This window comes from Tachypleus tridentatus, chromosome 5 (assembly GCF_004210375.1).
Source record: "Tachypleus tridentatus isolate NWPU-2018 chromosome 5, ASM421037v1, whole genome shotgun sequence".
Taxonomy (NCBI): domain Eukaryota; kingdom Metazoa; phylum Arthropoda; class Merostomata; order Xiphosura; family Limulidae; genus Tachypleus; species Tachypleus tridentatus.
This window is the reverse complement of record NC_134829.1, coordinates 13,661,273-13,683,086: the sequence shown is the minus strand read 5'-3', so window position 1 is coordinate 13,683,086 and position 21,814 is coordinate 13,661,273. Positions and strand designations below refer to the sequence as shown.

Genomic DNA, 21,814 nt, shown 5'->3' with positions numbered 1-21,814 from the left:
TACTAGATCAGTATCTGTTTTCAGTTTTTGAAGTTTAATCATAATAAAACTTGTTTATGTACTTTGAGTCATTTTCTTACATTTCATTTTAGAACCAAGTGCTTGTTAATTTGACTTTTTCACACTCCAAAAGTTTCTTTTCCTTCTAGTATTCTACTCTTTGTTCACCGAATCTTACAGTTTCTTCTCATCAGAGCATCTTCTTTGTTGAATAATGCCCATAACAACTGTCTTCGAACTTTTATTCTTGCTGCATTTGATATGACATGGGATCTCATGATGACACCTAAAAGGATAGAGTTTGCTCGAAAACATGAAGCTGATCTCTATTCATCACTCATGGCTGTTGCCAGTAAGAAACAAGATGAAATTCGAGACTTGATAGTGACAACTGTTTCTTGGATGAGAGAAGATTTGTTAGAGAAGGCAGCTGATTGGAAATTTCAAAGTAAGATCTTATTTATACGATGTATATACCGTTAATTGTCTAGTAAGTGAATAACAATGATATGCAGGGGTAGAAATATTCTAAATTTTCAGCAGGACACATGTCCTGCTAGACAGTGAAACCTGCCGGACATTTGAAATTTTAGCAGGACACCTCAAAATTGTCACCGGACATTACCAAAAACAAGAAATCAAGGAGAGACAATTATTATATAAAACAGAGTCATTTTATTTATAGCACTGAAACATTATTTCAAAGCAAGTGGCAACAAGCCTTGTATCTATTAAAAATGACACATCAATAAAACTGGTAGATTTAGTCATCCAGCACTAAGACATCAGCTGATGTAGACTCAGTATCTCTATTGTTTCTACGTGTGTGAGTTCCATGTGGACTCACAAATCATCTGGTTTTTTTACTGTCCTTCCACCAGGATTCTACAGACTTGCACAGTAATTATGTGCTTGCAAGATCACAGGTCTTATTCTTGGCTAATTTTATTATCATCAAGCCATTAAGAGAATCATTTATTAGTTTGGACTGCCAGTCATCCTTAATAACTGCCATCTGGGAAAATCCATGTTCTGGTTCAGCAGATGACACGGAAATCACTTGCATCAGGCATACCAAGGCCAACACTGTTGATCCAGGGAAAGGTTTACCGTCTTCAACAGTAATTTGACTTAACATGTGGGCCCACAATCCACTTGCACTACTAGCCAGGGATTCATCTGATTTGGCAAGTCTTGTTGCTTCGAGCAGTGTCTCATGTAAGTCAGATTGGCAAATATCAGCTGCAATGTTGAAACCCTTAGCTTCTAGCAGAGCACCAAAGTGGTCCAATAGTGTCTAGAGTTCATTATGGCCATAAGATGACAATGCTTTCTTGCTTTAAGGCCAGTTGCTTGGTTCAAAAATTTGAAAGGCACCAATAAAATCCTTATCAAATTCTTCAAATCTCTCATTCAGATATGTGACAATTTTACCTATGAAGATGGTAGTTTCTTCATCCATGGATTGAGCAACTGTCTCTTTTGTGGCACTTTTTGAGCCTCTGGCCCTTGTCTGACCACTAATAGCAATCACCTTTCCTCTATGTAACCACTTGCCAGTATGTTCATATGTTGTGAGCTCTTTAACAATTTTCACACATTTTAACAATTTTTAACATGATTCAGATTGCTCAGCTTCTCTTTGCAAACAGTGAGTTTGTCAGAAATAATGTTCACAGTAGCAGAATTGTCTTGCATTTTGAGACTAAGTGATGTCAAAACAGGCAGAACTGCCAAGAGTATGTCCATGTACAGGATGAATTTAAGGCTTGTCAAAGTACTGTATAATTCTGCAGCTTTCTGTCTACGTTCCACTTTGTCATGTAGCTTTACTTGATACAAATGCTCTGCTAAAGCTGGCTAGTTATGAGAAACTGACTCCAGAGTGCACTTTTTGTAGGCCACCCACTGGGTTCCTGTCCCTTTTGTTGGCTTTACCAGCTTCTTTGATACCACCCCAGTTCTGTGGCGAATTGTCATAAATCTTCCATAGGTTTTCTAAAAAGGTTTGGATACTATCAAGGTAAGGGATGTCTGTGATGGTCTTCTTAATTGCAAGTTCCAATCTTTTGGATGGTTGCAGCCAGTTCCCAGTTTGGGAGAGTTGATTGCATGCAGTTGACATCCTTTTGATACTGGGTGTTGAATCACAGGATTGATAGCTCCCTACTAATACTTGTAACTTACTTGGGAGACAGAGTGATTCATAGTTTCCCAGTCTCTTGAATTTGAGGTAAAAATGATGTGATCCTCATCCTAACCTCATGTGGATGTCAGTTTTTAGTAGCATGGGTTTTTGGTGTATTTGACTGATCTAGTATAGTCCATCATGCCCTAGAAACTATACCTGAGAGCACATCCATTTGGTTTACTTGCTTTTCTACTCATGGGATTCAGTTATATTTATTTTATTTGGTTCAGAACATGATCCTGACACTGTTCTCTCCCACTTAGATGTGCTCCTTTTCTTTATCTCTTTTGTCTTCTGCACATTTCACAATGGGACGAAGAGTATACCTGAAGTGGTGTGGTTCCCCTCGCTTGATCTTCAGATTTGGATCTCTTATTTCTTGGGGATATCCCTTGAATGCTTTTGGGAGGTACTTCTGTCATTCTCTTGCATCAGTCCCTCCTCCTATTAAGGATGGAGGTAAGTGTCATATCAGAGGTGATAATTGTTCTATACTGAAAATGTGTTTCCAATAACTGCTTTCCTCTATTCACACTTCCCTCACTTTAATGGTTTGCTTATGTTTTCTGCCATACTTCAAAGTGATGGTTCAGTAGAAGTGTATTGAGGAAGTCAGATATATCATGTGAGCATCTCATGCTCCTATTGGTGGAGAAGTGACTCATGGTGATTTACATATAAGGTGCATTGGAATCTTTCAATTCCAGTAGGGAGAGCAGAAGGTTTGTGGCATTCTTTTAGAAAAAGTACGTACATTCACTAAATGACAATAGATAATTTTGTGAAAGAAGATAAGTACCTGTCAGAACTGCATTTTCAGTATAGGAAAATTATAAATTTATTTGTTATGCCAGAAGAATACATAAGTTCAAGAAGTCTTGATATCAAATGATAGAAACCCTATTTTACACAAGTGTAAGCTGATAACTTTTCCCTGAAGATGAAAGGTCCATTTTTCAAAAGTATAAGAAATTTATTGGTACTTATAATATTTGCAATGCTACAGACCTTTACACAAAGGACTATTTATTGTACAAAGATTACATTAGCTTGAAACCCTTAATCATGAGCTTGTTGTTTAAGTTTCTCATGCCTTGTTATTTTGCTTATTATAGTGTCAATGTTTCAACATTTAACTTTCTCACAGAATAGAACATAATTTGCCAATTTTTATTCTTTCAAGTAATTTCATACGTTTTCTTGACAGAAGGTCTGGCCATAAAGTAAACATCTTAACAATGCATTAGAATGTATAATGTGGTTATGTTCATTTAGGTAATGCTAATTCATCATTAACTTTCCTCTTTATATCAGTTATTACCAACTCTCAGGTGTATTTATCAGTTTTAATTTTCTGCCTTTCAATCTCTTTAATGTTTCATTATTTGTAAGGTTGTATAATTCATTTTACATTTTTTCTTATTATTTATGTATTTCAAGATTGCTATTACAAAATAAATATTCTGATGCCTAACTTTTAATATAATTTTCATGTGTATCCATTTTAGTAAAATTTCTTTGATGATTCTAACAGGGATTTATGGCAGATTAGATAAGGTTAATAATATAGTAGACAAATATTATTTAATAAGTGTCTGATTTTATTACTGCTGTTTTATTTACATGTAATTATCATTAAAATTGATATTGTTGTTTTAAAAATTATCAATGGAAAAAAGTAATGTAACAAAACCTACAAATGTATGTCTTTAAAATGCAACTTCTAAACACTTTTACTGAAATTGGACATCTGTATATGCATTGTGACAAAAATGTAAATAATATTTACCATAATAAATAGTTAACATATTGAATCTTATTCGCAGGTCTTTGTATCTGTGAAGTGGAAAACGTTTCATATCACAACATCCAGATCTGCACATCTGAAATACAGCAGTTAGTATTAGATTCATTAAATTGTACTGTAGCTGAGAAATTAGTTGGATCACTGAGTTGTCTACAGGACTGTTATGTTGGTTAGTTTCAGTGTTTTATCAAATTTTGGTAATAGAATTGTCATGTAACATTTACAAATCCTGTTATTGTACAGTGTAATTAAAAAATATAAAGAGTATATGCATCAATGCAATATAAGATTCTATTAAAGTTGTAAAGGTAAATGTCTTAATTAAGGGAAAAAAGGAAGTAATTGTAACTGAATTAAGTACTTCCTTTACCAATATTAATATTTACAAAATTTACTTTCCAGATGAATTCATTTATAAATGTATAACTTCTATGTTCTGTGAAAAGGAAATAAATGAAATGTTGTGAATCTGACAAAGTATGATCCTTCTTTAAGTGATCTATAGCCTTGTTGTAACCTTGATGATGAGCTGTGAAATTAGGCACAATTTCAGTTTATAGTGTCCTACAACAGAGTAATTGAAGCCCCATTATAGTCACCTTTTACTGGAACACAACAAATTGTAGTCGAAATTTGATTTTACACTCAGTTGTTACTGTAAATGCTTGTTGACAGTGGACTGACAGTAGTTTACAAACGGTGCATACATATACTGACTCCTTCTGGAAGTCGTAATTAGTAGTTGTAAAGAACAAAGTGTTTAAAGGGGACATATGTTCATTTATTACTGGAAGTCTGGTTGATAGTGGACCACAGTAAAGCATAGTTAAAATTTTATTACACAAAGTTTTTACTGGAGATCCTGGTTTACAGTAATCTATAATAAAGTTTAATTCAAGTGGTTGTTTACTAGTTCTTACTGGAAATTCTAATCTACAGTAACCTATAATAAAGTGAAATTCTGATATGGTAAATTAGCTCCACTCACATAAATAGCTATTCTTATTCAGTGTTATCATCCTTTATATGGAAAATTGCATGTCACAAGCTTTCTATTTACTATTTATTGGAGTTGACTATTAATGTTAATATTAATAATGTTAAAATATAGTTGTTTTTTTTATTATAGGAACTTTAGAGCGTTGTCTCTCTAGTTTAGAGAAACACTGCAATGAAGAAAGTTCTTGTCGAGCCAGCAATTCCCTTCGTCAAATTCTGAATGCTGCTTACCAGGTGATCTAGAATTTTTTCTATGAAGTAAATAGTGAACTGTTCACTAGGATTTATTTCATGAACTAAGAGTTTTATAAGACATATTTTTAGTAAATTGGTGTCTTATTATTTTACTTATACGTATGTGTGTGTTTTTTATAGAACACTTAATCAACTCTTTTATTAGATTAATCATTGTTTTTATTTTTAAAAAAAAGCAGCTTTATAACCCAATTGAACTGAGTTTTGTTGCTTATATCATATACCAAAAGGATTTGTTTGGTATTAAAAATGATTTTATTTAGATAAGGTTAAAAATCAGGAACATTAATACAAGTAACTATTTTATATCAAATATGTTAACTTAGCATTAACTGAGTTACTATATGTTTTAAATCTTTCTCAAACCAGTATAATTCCTGATTGATATGCCAGCTTGTGTGGTTTTGCAGTAATTTTGACTTTTGTTTGTGTAAAGATATTTCTTAATGTGATCTCTGAAAATTTACCTTCTTGTTTAACATCAGTGAGAAATCTGTGATCATAGGCCAGACTAGCAACTGATAGAGCAAATAATAGTGTAACAATTTATTTTTCAATATATATCACCTTTCCTTGGATTTAAACCCAAAACCAGACCTATACCACATGAGTGGTCTATCAATTGACCTAAAGAGCTAACCCACAAACAATTGCTAATAAGTCATTTTTTTCATAAATCTAGCTACTACATTTTTCGCTTCTTTCAAGCAATGGTTAGCTTCTGGTCTAATTTCAGGGTTCTGACAATTCCACATTAAATATCAATATATTAATTTTTCTTTTTTCACAATGTAAATACTTCCTTACTTTGGATTCTAATCCAAGACCTGTCACATGCCAAGCAAGTGTGGTCCTGTAATGAGATAGTGACTTACAGCCCTAAAATCTAGTGTTTGATTACCTGCAGTGAACATAACAGGCAGTTCAATATCTTGAGTAATGTTTATTTGTAATTCACTTTTGTAAAAACTCAAACCACTGCAGTTGCCTTAACTGACTATCACATAACACATATCTTATGAAAATGTCTAGAACTTTTATTTTTTCAGATCATTAAACATATTGCCACTGAACTAGTAACAGATGAAATATAACCATTTAATGTTGCTATAGTGTTTGGCAAATGTCCAGAGAAACTGTATTGGCTCTTTATGCTTTTGAATTATTAACAAATTATTTATACTAAGATACATTTAATGCCTCACTCTTTATTATATATAAAGTTTTACTGTGTAAAATGTTTTTAACAATTAACAGGTTGATGTCACAGTTGACACTAGTGCTTCATTGCTTCGTACTGTCTTTTTCAAGATGAAACAGGTAAGTTTAACAGTCTTTGATGTTTATTTTCTTCAGAATGATAATTTTTAATTGTTAATTATTTTTGTGTTTTTATTATTTTTTACTCTAAGACATTACATAAAATTCAAATTTACATTTATGTTAGTATTAGTTATATAGTAAAGTCTTAGGTTAGGTATATGCATAACTCATTATGTATTAATATATTTTTGCATAAACAGAGATAAAAAATGAAAGCTTCAAGAGTTTATTTGCCCAAACTTGAATACTTTCTCTTCTAGGAAGATATGCAAGCTATCATGATAAAAATCTCTATACAAAGTATTTAATTATAAGCCCCTTTCAATACATGTTTTTTATATGAAAATGGGAAAGTTGTCTTACTTACTTAGAAATTTTATTTTCACATTCGTATACATTTTGTATAGTTATTTACTGAAATAACTATTTCAGTTTTTTGAAAAAAACATGTATTTGAAGGAAAGAGTGGCCAAAGGTATGAAATTATTCTGAGACATGACCGACCTCAGATAGCTTTTAATTAATTTTAACTTTGAAAAGAAAAAAAAGTCTCCTTCCAATAGATGCAACAGTTACTGGAGCTGTAAACAGAACCCTGAATTATTATTGCAGTATTGGACAATACTTAAGCTTTAAAAGTGATTTGTTAGTTAACCTTTATAATAAACAATGGTATAATAATCAAGAAATAAACAGCAATACACAATCAATCCAATCTTGATGTGAAAGAAACTACAAATGTGTACTTAAAAATACTTTTTAGACATGGACAAAAAACTGCTTAATTTATTGTTGTAGTGCATCTATTACTGCATTTATGTCATTCTTTCAGTTAAATGTTTGTAAAATGACAGTTGTTATAGGGGGTTGATGATCAATGAAACATATTTTATTTACTGTGATATGGACTGTTCAAAATACTTCTGTCAGTTCCACTTCTTAGTTACATTAATAATGTGACTATGATATAGCAGTTTCTAAATTTACAAACTGTATATGGTTGTATAATTAATGGTTAGCTAACAGGTGCATTTCTTTGAATTCATATTATTTCTACCATGAACCACATAAACTTTAAACATTAATAAATGTTATAATACATAGAATTATAGTGGCTTGAAACAGTTGATGTGTATCATACACATCACTTACATTGTTAAGTGCAATTAACATGCAGCTATGATGTATTCATAATTTCCCTGCTGAAAACGTACTTTGAAATTATTATATACTTCCTTATTATTAAAACTGCTATGTGAAGATAAAACATGTTTTTAAGTAAGCAGTATACAGTTAAAATAGTTATATTTTGTTTTCACTTACTTATATTCAGTATTTTGATAGATAATTTTAGTGTGATAGATGTTTTCACAACTGTTCAAACTGTTGTTTGTTTTAATTTTAGTGCTTCATAAGTGAATTTATTATCTACATAAATTCTGTTAATTAAATATTCATAAATTTTAAAGCAAGATTGAATAACTAAAAATACTGTGTAGGTACTCTTTTCTTATTGAAACAAATGTTTATAACTTTGATATATTTAAAAAGTATTAACATATTATCATCAACAAAAGATATATGTCATAAAGATCACCATTTAAAACCAAAAATGATGATTGTAACTTCTTTCCTGTGACACAGTTATCCAGAAACACCTGAAAATTCTTCTGCCAGTTTCTTAGTACTTATCATGACATCTTCAAAATAATTATTTATGTTTCTGATATTAATTTTTTCACACTTCTATCTGGTGTCAAAAGTGGATTGAGAGTGATATTGACAAATTATGTCAAAATAACCAATTTTCTAGATGCCACCACAAAAATAGTATACATTCTTTAAAGAAAACCAAAATAAATTTTGATCATTTGCAAGAATTTGCAGCATTGTATGGTATAGGGTTCCAAAAATGACAGTCACAAGGTAGTTTAGCTGCAATAAACTAGTTCACATACTTTTGTAGTTGCTTCTCATAGTTGTGTTGTTATTATACCTCTTACCCCAGTGAAATCTTCAAATGTTGTTCCATGTTTTATAACCTCATTTCTGATAAATTAGCTTTCTTCATTCCTTTGATATTAACTGTTCTTAAAGCTACTGACAGTAAAGTACAAGAGTAATTTACGTGTTTGATTTATAGAATAATTACACTAATGATTTATTTTGAGAGCATTTGTATTAGTTCAATTTGGAATTCATATCTGAAACAGTGATTATTTGATTTGTTGTTTTTGAATCTATGAATATGGTAGTTTGTTATAGAATCAAAGTTTGCAATACATCTCCACTCAACATAAAAAACTTCCATTACTTAAATGATTTAATTTATCACTAGTTCTGCAAAAATCTTAATGTTTTATTTTGCCAAATTCATAGATATTTATAGCTACAATAGTTATTAAGTGCTGTAGTTTAATTTTAAGTTTGATTCATACAGTATATATTGTGTAAGTTGTTTCCTGTTGAAATTCTTAATTTTTTCCATATCATAAGGTGTTCATTTCATATGCAGATTAATTTTTTTGTGAGATTCTACTATTTTGTTTCATATATTGTCTGGGATAAAAAATCTTCATCATTCAGCTGTATTTTTTGTATCATCAAACCATTTACAAAATAAAACAATGCATCTAGTTTTATAAAAATACCAAGTGTATGGCATGACACTTTTCTTAAGTGAAAAAATATCATGACTTTACTTTGTAGTGTTCCATGATTTACTAATATAATCTTGTTCAGTCATCTAAATTTTGTGGTCATGGATCAATATTCAAATTGCTTAGTTGTCTGGCTGTTACTAGTAGAAATGATGCTCTATTGGTGTCTATTTGTGTTAATAATTATTAATCATAGTATTCACACCTCATTGAAAAAATTAGAAAAACATTTCTTAAAGGAATTTTTTATGAAGTGTTGTATGGGAAAAGTGTTTAGATTGTGCTAATACAAATTCTAGGCTTTTTGCTGTCCTCAAGAAGACTAGGGAATGGAAACCTGTAATCAGTCTGTTTTGCCTCAACAACATTAAATGTGGTACTCTTCACTGAAAAAAGAAGTTTTTATATACAAACTGTAATGCTTTTGTACATTAAATATGTTGCTCTTTATTTAAAAAGGAAAATTTTTTAAACTCCATTTTTAGTACTATATTTAGAAATTACATTAAAGATATATTTAACCCTAATTTACAGACCTAGTGAAAGTCATGTTTTTGTTGTCAGAAGAATACTTTTAGTTAAAATGTGTTCTGTGATAAAGAAATGGTTGTTGCACATACCATAGCTATTTTTTTGATTGTCTGAATCTTTAATACTCAAGGTGTGATACGTTTGCATAGATTTTTGGAAAATCCCTATACCCTAATTTTCTCCCACTTGGCACAGTTTTCTTCTGTCCTATCTCTTTACACATGGCTTCTTTGCTGCTGAGATATTTTCTCTTGTCTCGGGTGCACTTGCCACCCACTTATATATGGATGGTTCTTTTTTTTCACATAGATTTAATTTGGGAGATATTCCTGAGTCTTTGGACTTGCATGTGGAATCTGCAAGACAACGCTCATCCCTTCTTTGATTACTCATTTGTCTCACCATGCTCCCATTCCAGCTTTTGTTCAGTTTTCTCATCCTTGAGCCTTCCAACTCCTTTCTGTTTTTTCATCCATAGGTCCTTTATTGAGGTATTTTGATTATCACTCTACCAATTGCCATCAGTGGTTCTGATAATTATCCTTGTGTACAATACTACTTGAGTGTCATTTGTCTGGTTTTGTCCACCAGTAGCAAGAATTCATCTTTGACCCATAGATGATCCAGGTACTCTCAGGTGAACTTTTTTTCTATTTTCCTTCTCTACATCGCTTGTCTCATGTTCCCTTGCCCTTCTTTATTCCTCCGTATCCCACTACTTGCTAGCATATTTCTGGGGCTAGTTCAGACCACTCTTACAACATGCTATAGAGCTTGCCAGTCTTCCTCCACTGGAATTTTACTGTAGACATTTTGTTGTTCTCAAGAAGAATAGGGAATGGAAACCTGTGATCAGTCTGTTTTACCTCAACAACATTTTCTCAATCTTCCCAATTTTACTATGAAGTCTTTTCTCATTCTCAGGTGGGATTTCACTTTAGGTTTGTGAATGACCAAGTTGGATGTCTTGGATGATTACTTTTACACTTCAATGCCCCTATAGTCTGGATGCTAACTTCAATTTGTCCAGAAATTTCAGTTTCTTGTAGTTTCCCTTGAGATCTTATGTCTTGTGTGATGTGATCAGGACTTTTATCCAACTTATGGATGACTGGCATCTGATAGCTCCTTCTGAACCTCTAGCTTCACATAACACTCACCTTTTTTTAAACAAAGTCAGCTTGTGTAGGTTGGATTATCAAAATAGGAAAGTTTTTCCTTGTATCTACCAGTATCTGCTTTATTTTGGGGTATTTTTCAGAACTACCTCACTTGGGCCCAACCTTATCCATGGCATCTACATCTGATAGAGTTTTCAGTTTTCTTAGCCCTCTCCTCTCTTTAAATTTCTTCATATAAGGCTCTGTTACTTTTTTAGGCTTGAGCTTCTATGGAACCCTTTTACCCTTGAGTCAAGCACATATGCTTTCTCTTTATTGGACATTGCACAACCAGTGGAATTTTACTTGGAATCTTTTGAACTCCTTCATTATCTTTTCTCCTACCATCCTGAACAAACTCTGTTGGTGGTTGTACAGAAATAACACTGAAATGGGATGCTGCTTTGCTCCAGGATTGAGAGCATGGGTCAACCATCAGGAGGCTTCCAAATGGTGATTTCCAGTTAAATAATCCTTCCATATCAATATCTTGGAGCTTCTAGCAGCACATAGTGTTTAAGGTTACTTCCTTCCCTTTATTTGAAACAAATTCTTTATGATCCATTTCAACTGGTGTCTCATACATCAATCACCAAGGGAGCATCTCCACTTGTTCACTTTATTCTTGGACAGTGGAACTCCTTTATTTGGTTCACATGCTTGATATACATCCCATGGCATGTGATCTTCCAGGTGCCTTCAACTTCATGACAGATAATCTTTTCTGATCTGATTAATTTTCCTCCACGAAGTGATCCCTTGACCCTCAAGTTTTTCAGTGGCTCTGCACTCAGTGCATGCTTCTCACCTAAATGCTTTTACTACTTTCCTTTCTTTTGGTCTCTTGTTCCTCATCCCAAAGCCCTGGCTGTGGATGCTTTTGGCAAGATAGGATAAACTGGTATCTATATGCCTACTTCCCATGGTGATTTTGATCATCCAATCCAGTCCATGTCAAGTTCTTCTGGTGACTCCTTTCTGACTGGTGCAATCCTGATTTTTACTTCTCCTTCAGCTCCAAACAACACTTCATACTGCTTCCATTGATGCTATCCTTTGCCAACCTCAGTCACCAGCCCTTCATACTGTCCTTGACATACTTGGTCTTCATGCATGGCACCTGTCTGGTCACTTGCAAAGAGGTTAACTTTATCAATATGTGTGACATTCCTTTTTCCCATTTCATTCACCCTTCCTGACTCATAGTTTATCAATAAAAGTGGAAGGTATTTCAGTTCAGTCTTTCATCATTTTTCTCTTTTCTGTGGAATTTCCTGTTTTGAGCCCACTGTCCTATTTTTAGTAGATTTCCTCACCTGGCTGTTTGATAACAGTGCTTCTGTTTCATTCAATACATGATATCATGCAGCCTTTTCCAGCATCTTCCATCTTTTGAGGCACCATTCTATATTTTCCCCTCCTACCATTTCTCTGTTATTGAATTCCTTGGAGATTAGTCTACCTCTCCATTGTATGGCCCTTCCAGATTGGAATGCCATTATTATCCTTGACTTCTTTACCCTCCCTCAATATGAGCTTCTGGCCTCCTATTCCATATATCACTTATCTCTTACAATTTATCTCCTTCTCTTAGCCTATGGGTATCATTGGTCTGAGATCTTTGCCATAAATGTTTCATGTACTCTTTGGTCTGGCATGGCCACATAGTTAAGACACTTGACTTGTAATATGAGAGTTGTTGGTTTGAATCCCTGGCACACCAAACATGCTCACCATTTCAGCCACAAGGGCATTGTAATGTAATGGTCAATCTAATTATTCATTGGTTAAAGAGTAGTCAAAGAGTTTGTGGTGGGTAATGATGACTAGTTGCTTTTCCTCTAGTTTTACACTGATAAATTAGGGATAGCTAGTGCAGATAGCCATCATGTAATTTTGCACAACATTCACAACAGAAAAACAAAAAATCATTTACTCTTTTCAATTCCACCACATGTGTTCTCCTTTATCCAGATCATTATGCTCAAAACTTTGGTGGTTCATGAGGAAAATTCTTCATTTATACCAATTTTCCTTACCTTTATTCCTGGTTTGATTTGGATTGACTTCTATGTCTTGATCATGCTCTTTGTTGTTATATTGCCCATGCTGCTTCATTTTCTGGTACCTGATCCTGCCTCTTCATTCACTGGAAATTCAAATTTTAATATTTTTCCTTCTACCCTGACAGGCTGGATTCATCAGTTTATCAATCATGTCTGTCCCTCCCTACCTTCTACTTCCAGGTGATGGCTTGTCAAATATGGCACCTTCTTCCATTGTCTAGTTTGTGTCATTGTTTGGAAAATATTCTGGAACTAGACACATGAACTACCCCTCATATGTTCATCTCCCACTACCTTCTTCAGGTGGCTATTCTTTCTTCTCTGGTTACCATCTCTGGCTGTTGCCACACTTTAAGCATCAGTTCAACTTTGACTTAGTTTCTTTCTCCTAAACTAGAGATATAGAAAGTGTAGACCCTTTTATATGCCACCTGGACTGGAGTTGACCTACTGGGTATGGTATGATGCACCCTAGCTGTTCTACACCATGGTGCACTTCTGTTTTAGCTTTTTTCACCATCATTTCAGTGGTTGGAAATCATATGTGCATTCATCTTCTGAGTTGTTCTTTCTGGAGATTTCAGTGGGATATAGAGCCATGCTAACCATTTTTTACATCTAATCAGAGATGTGCTCCAACTGATTTCTACTAAATTATGCAACATTTACTACCACACTGGGCAAAGAGTATTCCTGATACACATCTGTTCCTCTCTCAACAGAAGTCACTCTTCATGGATGTTCTTCAGATGCTTTCAAAGGATGCTCATATACATCCCATGCACCGGTCTCTCTCTAACTTTTCATTGTAGGACTCTAGATATTATTTGAGAAGAGGTAAAGTACTGTATCAGCTGCTGTTATTTTCCTACACTAAAAGTGTGTTTTTTAATAGGTATATTCCTTCACTACTGGTAATTATATTCTGCCTAATATTGAAGTGATAATTACACAAAATCAAATGCATCAGGAGGATGTGTCACATTCATATTGATAAAGAGTTGTTGCATGATAATTTGTATGCAAAATGCAGTAAACTGTTTTAATTATGGGTAGCTGGGAGTTTCAAGTCTTCATACTTTCATAAATGTCTGTCTCTCTTGGGCTGAAGTACTGTGTTAAACATTAACACCATTCAGATTTTTGTATTCCTTAAAAAGCAAGAGCTTCAACGTGTTAGAACATTGGACTGTTTAATGTGTTTTTATAAGGTTTTAACCTCTGTAACAGTTCAACTTGTTAAAAAGTGACTTTCTGGAAGTAATATAGTGGAACCTCTACTCTTCTTTCTTCCTCAGATCCTGGTCAGAGTCAGTTACTCAGAGTACCATGTTTTCCTTTCTGATTCAACCACAGTTTTCCATCTTATATCTATGTTTTTTATAAAGAACCAGTTCTATTACTGCAGGATAATAATCTTCTTTGACAACCGCAAATATCAGTGTTTCACAACAACATTTAATATCAACAACTCCATGGCTTGCTGTTGTTCAGTTGTTTGACTAAAAGCAGAATTCTTTTTATGGGTGGCCATAATGTCAGTTCATTCTTCAATATGCACTTATCTGTCTCTATCAGTTTTGTTCAGTTATCTTCTGGAGTTAGTGCATTAAACATGTTAGATGTTGTTTACCTCCTAACTCCTCAATGAATTATTTTTTTACAACAATGGTTTATCAGCTTCTTTAATAGCTGGTTACAAAGCTGTTGTATAGGTTTTGGTTATACCTTTCTTGGTATCTTCCTCTTTTCAACCTTTAACAACTTGTTGCTTAGGTGGACAACATTCTGATATTTACGTCCTTGATGATTCTCACACTTTCTTTTCTTGGAAAGATTTATACTTGAAACCTCATCATGGCTTCTTCCCTTAAAACTTAGGCTGCAAGAGAATGTAACCATTGTTTTTCACATTGTATTATCTACCCTGATTGATTGTATTTTTTTGGTCATAACAACATATATCCCATGAGGGCTATTCACTGTTTTCCTGCATATGCTGAATCTTATAACAAGTCTCATAAAAGGTTATTTATACTTCACAATAAATCATGATCTTTTGACCTTTCTTAGGCTTGTTGTGTTATCTGTCCTGACTGATCTTGATGCTTATTGAGAACTGTTTGTTGCTATCTTGCATATATTGGATCTTTCAGAGAGTCCACAAAAGGTTATTTATACCTTACAATAAGTGATGATCTTTGGATATTTCTTGGGCTGTTTTAACAAACTGATTTATGCACTTTGATCTATCTTGTGGATGTGATGTTCCCATTCATCTTAAAAATTCACTATTTGGCAATGTTGTAGCATTTCACAAATTGTGGGTGCAACCTTGCAAACAAAAAATAATTACAATAATACATACAGCATTTTAACATGTATCAATGTATTAGATCTAATCACTTAACACACTCTTTCGCTCATTTAAAAAAAAAGGGCACATCCAAAACACCATGGCCCAGCATGTCCAGGTGGTTAAGGCACTTGACTCGTAATCCGAGGGTTGTGGTTTCAAATCCCCATTACACCAAACATGGTCGTCCTTACAGCTGTGTGGGCATTATAATGTGATGGTCAATCCCACTATTCATTGGTAGGAAAGTAGCTCAAGAGTTGGCAGTGGGTGGTGATGACTAGTTGCCTTCCCACTAGTCTTGCACTGCTAAATTAGGGACGGCTAGCGCAGATAGCCCTCATGTAGCTTTGTGCGAAATTTAAAACATACCAAACCAAAATACCATATTTATTAAAGGAGGATCATGGATGACAAAGATTGAGAAATGCTGCTTTAGTAGGTAGTCTGTAAGACAAAATGTGGATGAATTTGAATATATTCTCAATTTTCATTTACATGATATTTGTCTCTGTATGGTTTGAAAAGTCAAACTACATAAACTCCCTAGGAGATAAGTCATTTCTCTGTTCCCTGCTTATGTACAGACCTCTGTTTGCACATTGTAACACATGTTTTGCTGATAAGGCCTGATACCCCTTTTAATAATTACAGTGCCATCTGGAATTGTGGAGTTACAAAATTTAAAATAAAAAAATAAAGGCATAGTTTCTTTCTAATATGAGGCTCTTTGTTGTAATGGATTTATCTAGTCAATACAATTATTCTTAACAAAATTTCACTCTGTGTGCTTGTGCTCAATAAGAGGATGATGCCTTCTGGTGACTAATAATTCCATGATGGGTACCTTTCCTACCTGTGTGTGTATTATTGCATAATATCTGAGACATCAGAAACAAGATAACTGCTCTTGATGTAATGTTTCATAGCAACAGTCAGGATGAGGGATACTGTTTTTGAACCTGTTTGGTGTTCCAAAGGTTTTTAATATTTCTGAAGTAAGTACTTCATTTTAATTCTAAAAATGTAAAAATTCAAGTAATTATCACTTAATTTCAATTTTGATTAATTCAATAGTTATATTATTCCTTTTCAATATTTGTTTCTCAGTTTCACTTCTCCATTTTGTTACTTTTCTTGTGCAATTACAGTGGAACCCCTCAGATTTGGTCACCCCTTGAAACCAGTTATTCAACCACAGTCCCTTTTTTGTTTACATAATCCCTAATTATGTACAGTGGAACTCCTCTAATCAGGCCAGTGTTTCTCAGTCCAGAAAGTTCCTGCTTTAGAGGGGTTCCACTGTAATTGCTTTTATTACTTCCTGAACTACTTGCCAGTTATTCCTCACATGCTTTACTTATAACAGTTCCCCATCACAGAACACTTGTATGCTTTTTGTCAAAATGTCTCTTAAATATGCTGCCACTTGCAATATTGTTATCTGCAATTATAGTTAGAGGTATGTTATACAGGTTGCACTGGCTATCATTAGTTTAAGAAAAATATGCTAAATACAACAAAATAACAACATCTTTTAAATGGAACATACAAGTTTTAAAGTTAATAATTCAGTTTTAAGATTCACTCTGAAAATTCATTAAAATTATATGGAGAACAATTTGTCATACTGAATTAATACAATCAATTAAAATATATTGTGGTAAATATACTGTATGTTTTGTCTAAAATAAAATAATTTAAAATTATAGATCTTGACAGCATTGGGACTGCACAGCCATAATGATGCAAGCCTATTGACCCTAACCCTGGTTAGGTGAAATGTTTAAGTGTTAGTTACACTTTTTTTAGGATCTTAAATTTTCATATGACTGAAATCATCCTCATTTTATCTAATAAAATACAAAGATTATAGTAATAATAATTAATTACACTTATTTTTAACACTGAAAATGTTCATAAGTATTAAAAGTTTGCAAATAATTTTAGCTTGATTGTTAGCTTTTCCAGGCTATGCCATGGAAATCAACTTCAAAAATTGATTCTGAGTGGAAGAAGAATGTGGCACTTGAAATACTGAATAATATTAGCGAGTCCCGTCTTGCCCGGTCTATCTGTAACCACTTCTGTGAGCGACTGAAAAAATCCCATAACCAGTTTTCTGCTGCTTTGAGAAATCTGGAAGAGTTACACTCAGGAAGACTGCAGAGAAATGAAGAGTTAAAGCTAAGGGTACACATATTATATGATTATTTAGAGGAAATATAGAATATACACTGTTCTAGGGAGGTAACATCAGTTATGTTACTGAAATGAGATTATAATGTAACCGGTAAAAATAAATATAGATGCTCAAGAAATTGTGGATTAAGGTAAAAAGTAACAGGACTGTTTCTTTTCTAACTGGTATATAAAACTGACTGTACAACTTGTATGCCTCATGGTGATGGATCAAGTTTTTAAAAAGTAGAAACATTTACTATTTTCAATGATGATTCAAAGTAATAAAAACAACAGTAAAAGCTATGTCTTGTGTAGAGATGTGTTGGATTAGAAACTAACAGTATAGCCTTGAACCTTTTATATTGGTACAAGATGTGTTAATTTTTGTTAACTGCTTCAAAATATTGGCAATAAAAACATTTGTTTAAGAAAATGTTAACTAATAAGTTACTGATAAGAAGAGTGATATCATATGTGTTTTATTCATGCAAAAAGCACTTGTTAAAAAAAATGTAAACTAATAGGTTGTCAAAGAGAAAGGTAATGCCATGTATAGTGTTTCATTTGCACACAAAACATTTGTTAAAATATTTCAAAAAAAAATAATTACATCTAAATTATTGATGAGAAGGACAATGTCATGTATGTATCATTCATGTACAGAACACTTGAAGAAAGAAATGAAAACTGACAAGTTTTTGACAATGCCATATGTTTAACGTTGAATGGTATGATTCTTTGGAGTCTCTTTTGGACCCATAGTGGGGGACTCAATGATAGTGGGTAGTTGTGGCTGCACATGAGATCACGACAATTGTATAGCTCTCAGTGTAGAAGACCTGATATTATCATCCACTGTGGTTAAAGACTTTTTTACTGTTTTTATGTTTGTGGTATTTTAGATGTTGTTGCAACTAATAGAGTCATACCATCATGGCCATTGGCCAAATTTTAGTACCAGGAAGATCTTTTTAAGTTGGAGAATGTAATGGTTCTATCCAAAGATGTATGCACATTTGATGTTATTAATAGTTTGTTAACCTATCCTCTTTAATGGAATACTTCATGTGTACATGATGGTAACTTTTAATTCTTTTATATTTTACTTAAGATGATGTGGCCCTTAGTAATTTGTTGATGGTGGTGACTGGGCTGCAGACAGACTAGATTTCACGAGTGAGTCTGTTAACATTAAACACAAGATCAAATCTAGGTGTCCAATAACACCTGTAAGAAAGCACAAAGGTTTTTAACTAGGACACATGACTTGATTTTTGTAAGTGGTACACAAAATCAGTATTGCATAATATGTAGTGTATGAAGGTTTGTAAGCATGTATATCTGAAAACTTCTGGTAAACTAAAGTTTTAACTTTCTAAGCTAGGTAAAGAATGAAATGTAATTTTCAAAGAGTCTTCAAGTGATTGGTCAGTGGAAAAATAACGGTAAAGTTGTGAGCCTTTCATATAAATGGATCAAAATACATATAAACAACAGTACAGGCCCTGTAGAATGATGGATCAAGATATAGGTAATATTACAGCTTCATAACTTTCATAATGAAGGATTAAATATGTGAAAACAACTATCTTGTGTGGCAAGGAATCAAGGTAAGAATAACAGTAAAACAGTTCTCTATCTTTTGCAATGATAGACATAGTAACAAACAGTGAAGATTTATGGCTTTTGTGATGTTGGATAAAGGTACATAAAGCCAACAGTACAAGCAATGCATCTTTTGTATATTTTATTTATTCAGTATTTTAAAGATTTTTTTTCATGCTTTTTGTATTTGTGTATTTCAGCTTTATGTAAGTAAGTTGTTGTTTTGATATTAATCAAATGTTAAAAAAATTTTATAACTTTGTCACAATAGTAGTTTTAGGTTATGTTAGGAATTTGAAAACTAGATAAATAAATTATGGTTATGAAGTAATGTTTCATTTTTCTTAAAATATTTTATAAATAGTCTGCGTAAACTGAGTTTTCATGTTTCCTTTTGTTTACATCAATTTTTTGTAACTCACTGATATTATTTGATATATTGCTGAATGAAAATTTCAAAATATGGCAATAGAAATAGGAAATAACCATCAAATTAATTTTCAGGTGAGAAAAACAGTTGCCCCAAAGATTGCAAGATGTGCTTTGGAAAGTAAATCACTCATAGACGTTATTGCATTTGGTAAGATTGTTATATTAGCCATTTGTAATTTACTGTTGCATTAGGTAAGACTGTTGTATTAATTATTTGAAACTAGTGCATGCTTTCATGGATAAAACCATACAGTTTAAATATATAAGAAGACATGAACAATTTTTTAATGCACATAATTTTAATATGCAAGGTTTATATACGTAAACAGTTTATATTGATATGTTGCAGGTAATAATGACCAAAATACTAAAGCTTACAGTCACATGAAGGAGGTAATGAAAATAGGAAAAACATCCAAGTAAAATGTTTATTTGCGTAGTGAACTCTCTGAATCTCGTCTTTTGTTTTCACTTTATGATTTCAATTATACACATTATAAGATGGTGAGTGGTATATGGGTTAATGTTAAAAGACATTTTGAAACAAAAGCTCTTCTTAACTGTTTATTACACTAGTTATAGAATAAATAAGCAGTAGAATAGCTGTAGGTGAAGAGTTAGTAACAGCAACTATCCTGCTTATTATAATAGTAGAAATATGGCATTAGGGACCAATAACATACTGAAATTGTGTCATAGGCTATCACATTTTCCTTCATACTCTTTACTCATTAGGTATGCCTCAGTTGAAAGGTGAGATTGGTAGAGGTCAGTTTGGAATTGTGTATTCCTGTGAAACATGGGGTGCATACAGTCCATGTGCTGTAAAGACCGTTGTACCTCCTGATAACAGGCATTGGAATGATCTAGCAATGGAATTTTTCTACACAAGGTGTGTGTGTGTAATCTTTCTGAATCATCCAAAAAGAAATCAATGTTGAATTTAATAAATATTATGGTTATTAAAAACCTATTCACAAGAGTAAAAAAATATGTAGGATCAATAGTTTGGTAAATCACTTAAAAAAACAACATAAAGTTCTCTAGTAAGTCAGTAAAAAGGTTGACAGTTTTGTATTGTCATATCTATCGGTTTTTTTCAGAGGTATATGATCAATAGGGCAAAGGAATGAAAAATATTTAATTATGGCTTTAACAGGATAAAGACTACAGTGTTTTATCAGAGTTTGTCATCAAGTTACAGGTGAACAGTTAAAGTATGTTGCATCAGACTGCTGGGAATAAAGACAAATATAAAAAGCATTTACATCAACAGTTTCATTTTATTGTTTTTAAAGATTTACAAATTTAAAAAAACGACTAAAATTTAAGGATAGGCAAAAAAAATTAATAAGAATTACACTAAACTTAAGACTTATATACCTGTTTTTTAGATTTCCATTAACAAGCTGATAAATCAGAACTGGAGAGGTATAAGAAAACAATGTTATTGAACTTGTCGTGGTCTTTTTATTTGCTTTATGTTTTTGATGATTATAAATAATAGTAAACAAATCTATCTAATGACATTTCTTGTGATAAATGTATCAAAAAAGAATTCATAGTTAGTATCTTCTCTAAAAATAAAAATGTTTTTGATTAATATACACTGCTGGCCAAAATTTGGACAATGAACATAAAGTAAAAATATGCATTTTGCATCATTAGACTGAACCACTTTTTTGAGTAGAGTTTCGAAAGATGAAAATAAGAAAAGGGAAAATAAAAATAAAAACGTTTTAACCTTGAATAGGGAAAATGTGAACACTATGAAATTAGCCTAAATACTAGCTGGTCAAATGTTTAAGACCATACTGAAACACAGTGTTAATCAGTAAACATGTAACGAAATTTAGTCATTTGTATTCAAGCATTAGTATTGTCAACATCTCCCACTGACATCTCCTGTGTTACATTGGATAAAAACATGGCCAAGGCTAAAAAGTTGACAGAGTTTGAACGTGGCAGAATTGTCGAGCTGCAAAAGCAAGGTGTTTATCAACGTGCCATCGCTGGTGAGATTGAGTGTAGTAAAACTGCTGTTGCAAATTTCTTAAAAGACCCTGAGGGATACGGAACGAAAATTTCAAGTGGTCAGCACAAGAACATTTCACTGGTGTTGAGGAGGAAGATTTGTTGGGTTGTCCGGCAAGACACCAGCCAATCATCAAACCAGATTAAGGCCCTTATGGTCACAGGATGCAGCTGAAGAACAATAAGACAGCATCTACGAGAGAAAGGCTTT

At 32.9% G+C, this 21,814-nt stretch overlaps 1 protein-coding gene across 2 annotated transcripts in view; it reads left to right on the top strand.

The window, feature by feature from the left end:
* LOC143250562 (dual serine/threonine and tyrosine protein kinase-like) overlaps positions 1 to 21,814 on the top strand; it is a 75,033-nt gene that overhangs the window by 41,485 nt on the left and 11,734 nt on the right. For both annotated transcript variants that reach the window (XM_076501301.1, XM_076501300.1), the window contains exons 6-12: positions 150 to 448; positions 4,018 to 4,167; positions 5,128 to 5,231; positions 6,510 to 6,572; positions 17,311 to 17,541; positions 19,642 to 19,717; positions 20,305 to 20,461. In XM_076501301.1, the coding sequence (XP_076357416.1) occupies positions 150 to 448; positions 4,018 to 4,167; positions 5,128 to 5,231; positions 6,510 to 6,572; positions 17,311 to 17,541; positions 19,642 to 19,717; positions 20,305 to 20,461 (1,080 nt within the window). The remainder of the gene's footprint in view (positions 1 to 149; positions 449 to 4,017; positions 4,168 to 5,127; positions 5,232 to 6,509; positions 6,573 to 17,310; positions 17,542 to 19,641; positions 19,718 to 20,304; positions 20,462 to 21,814) is intronic.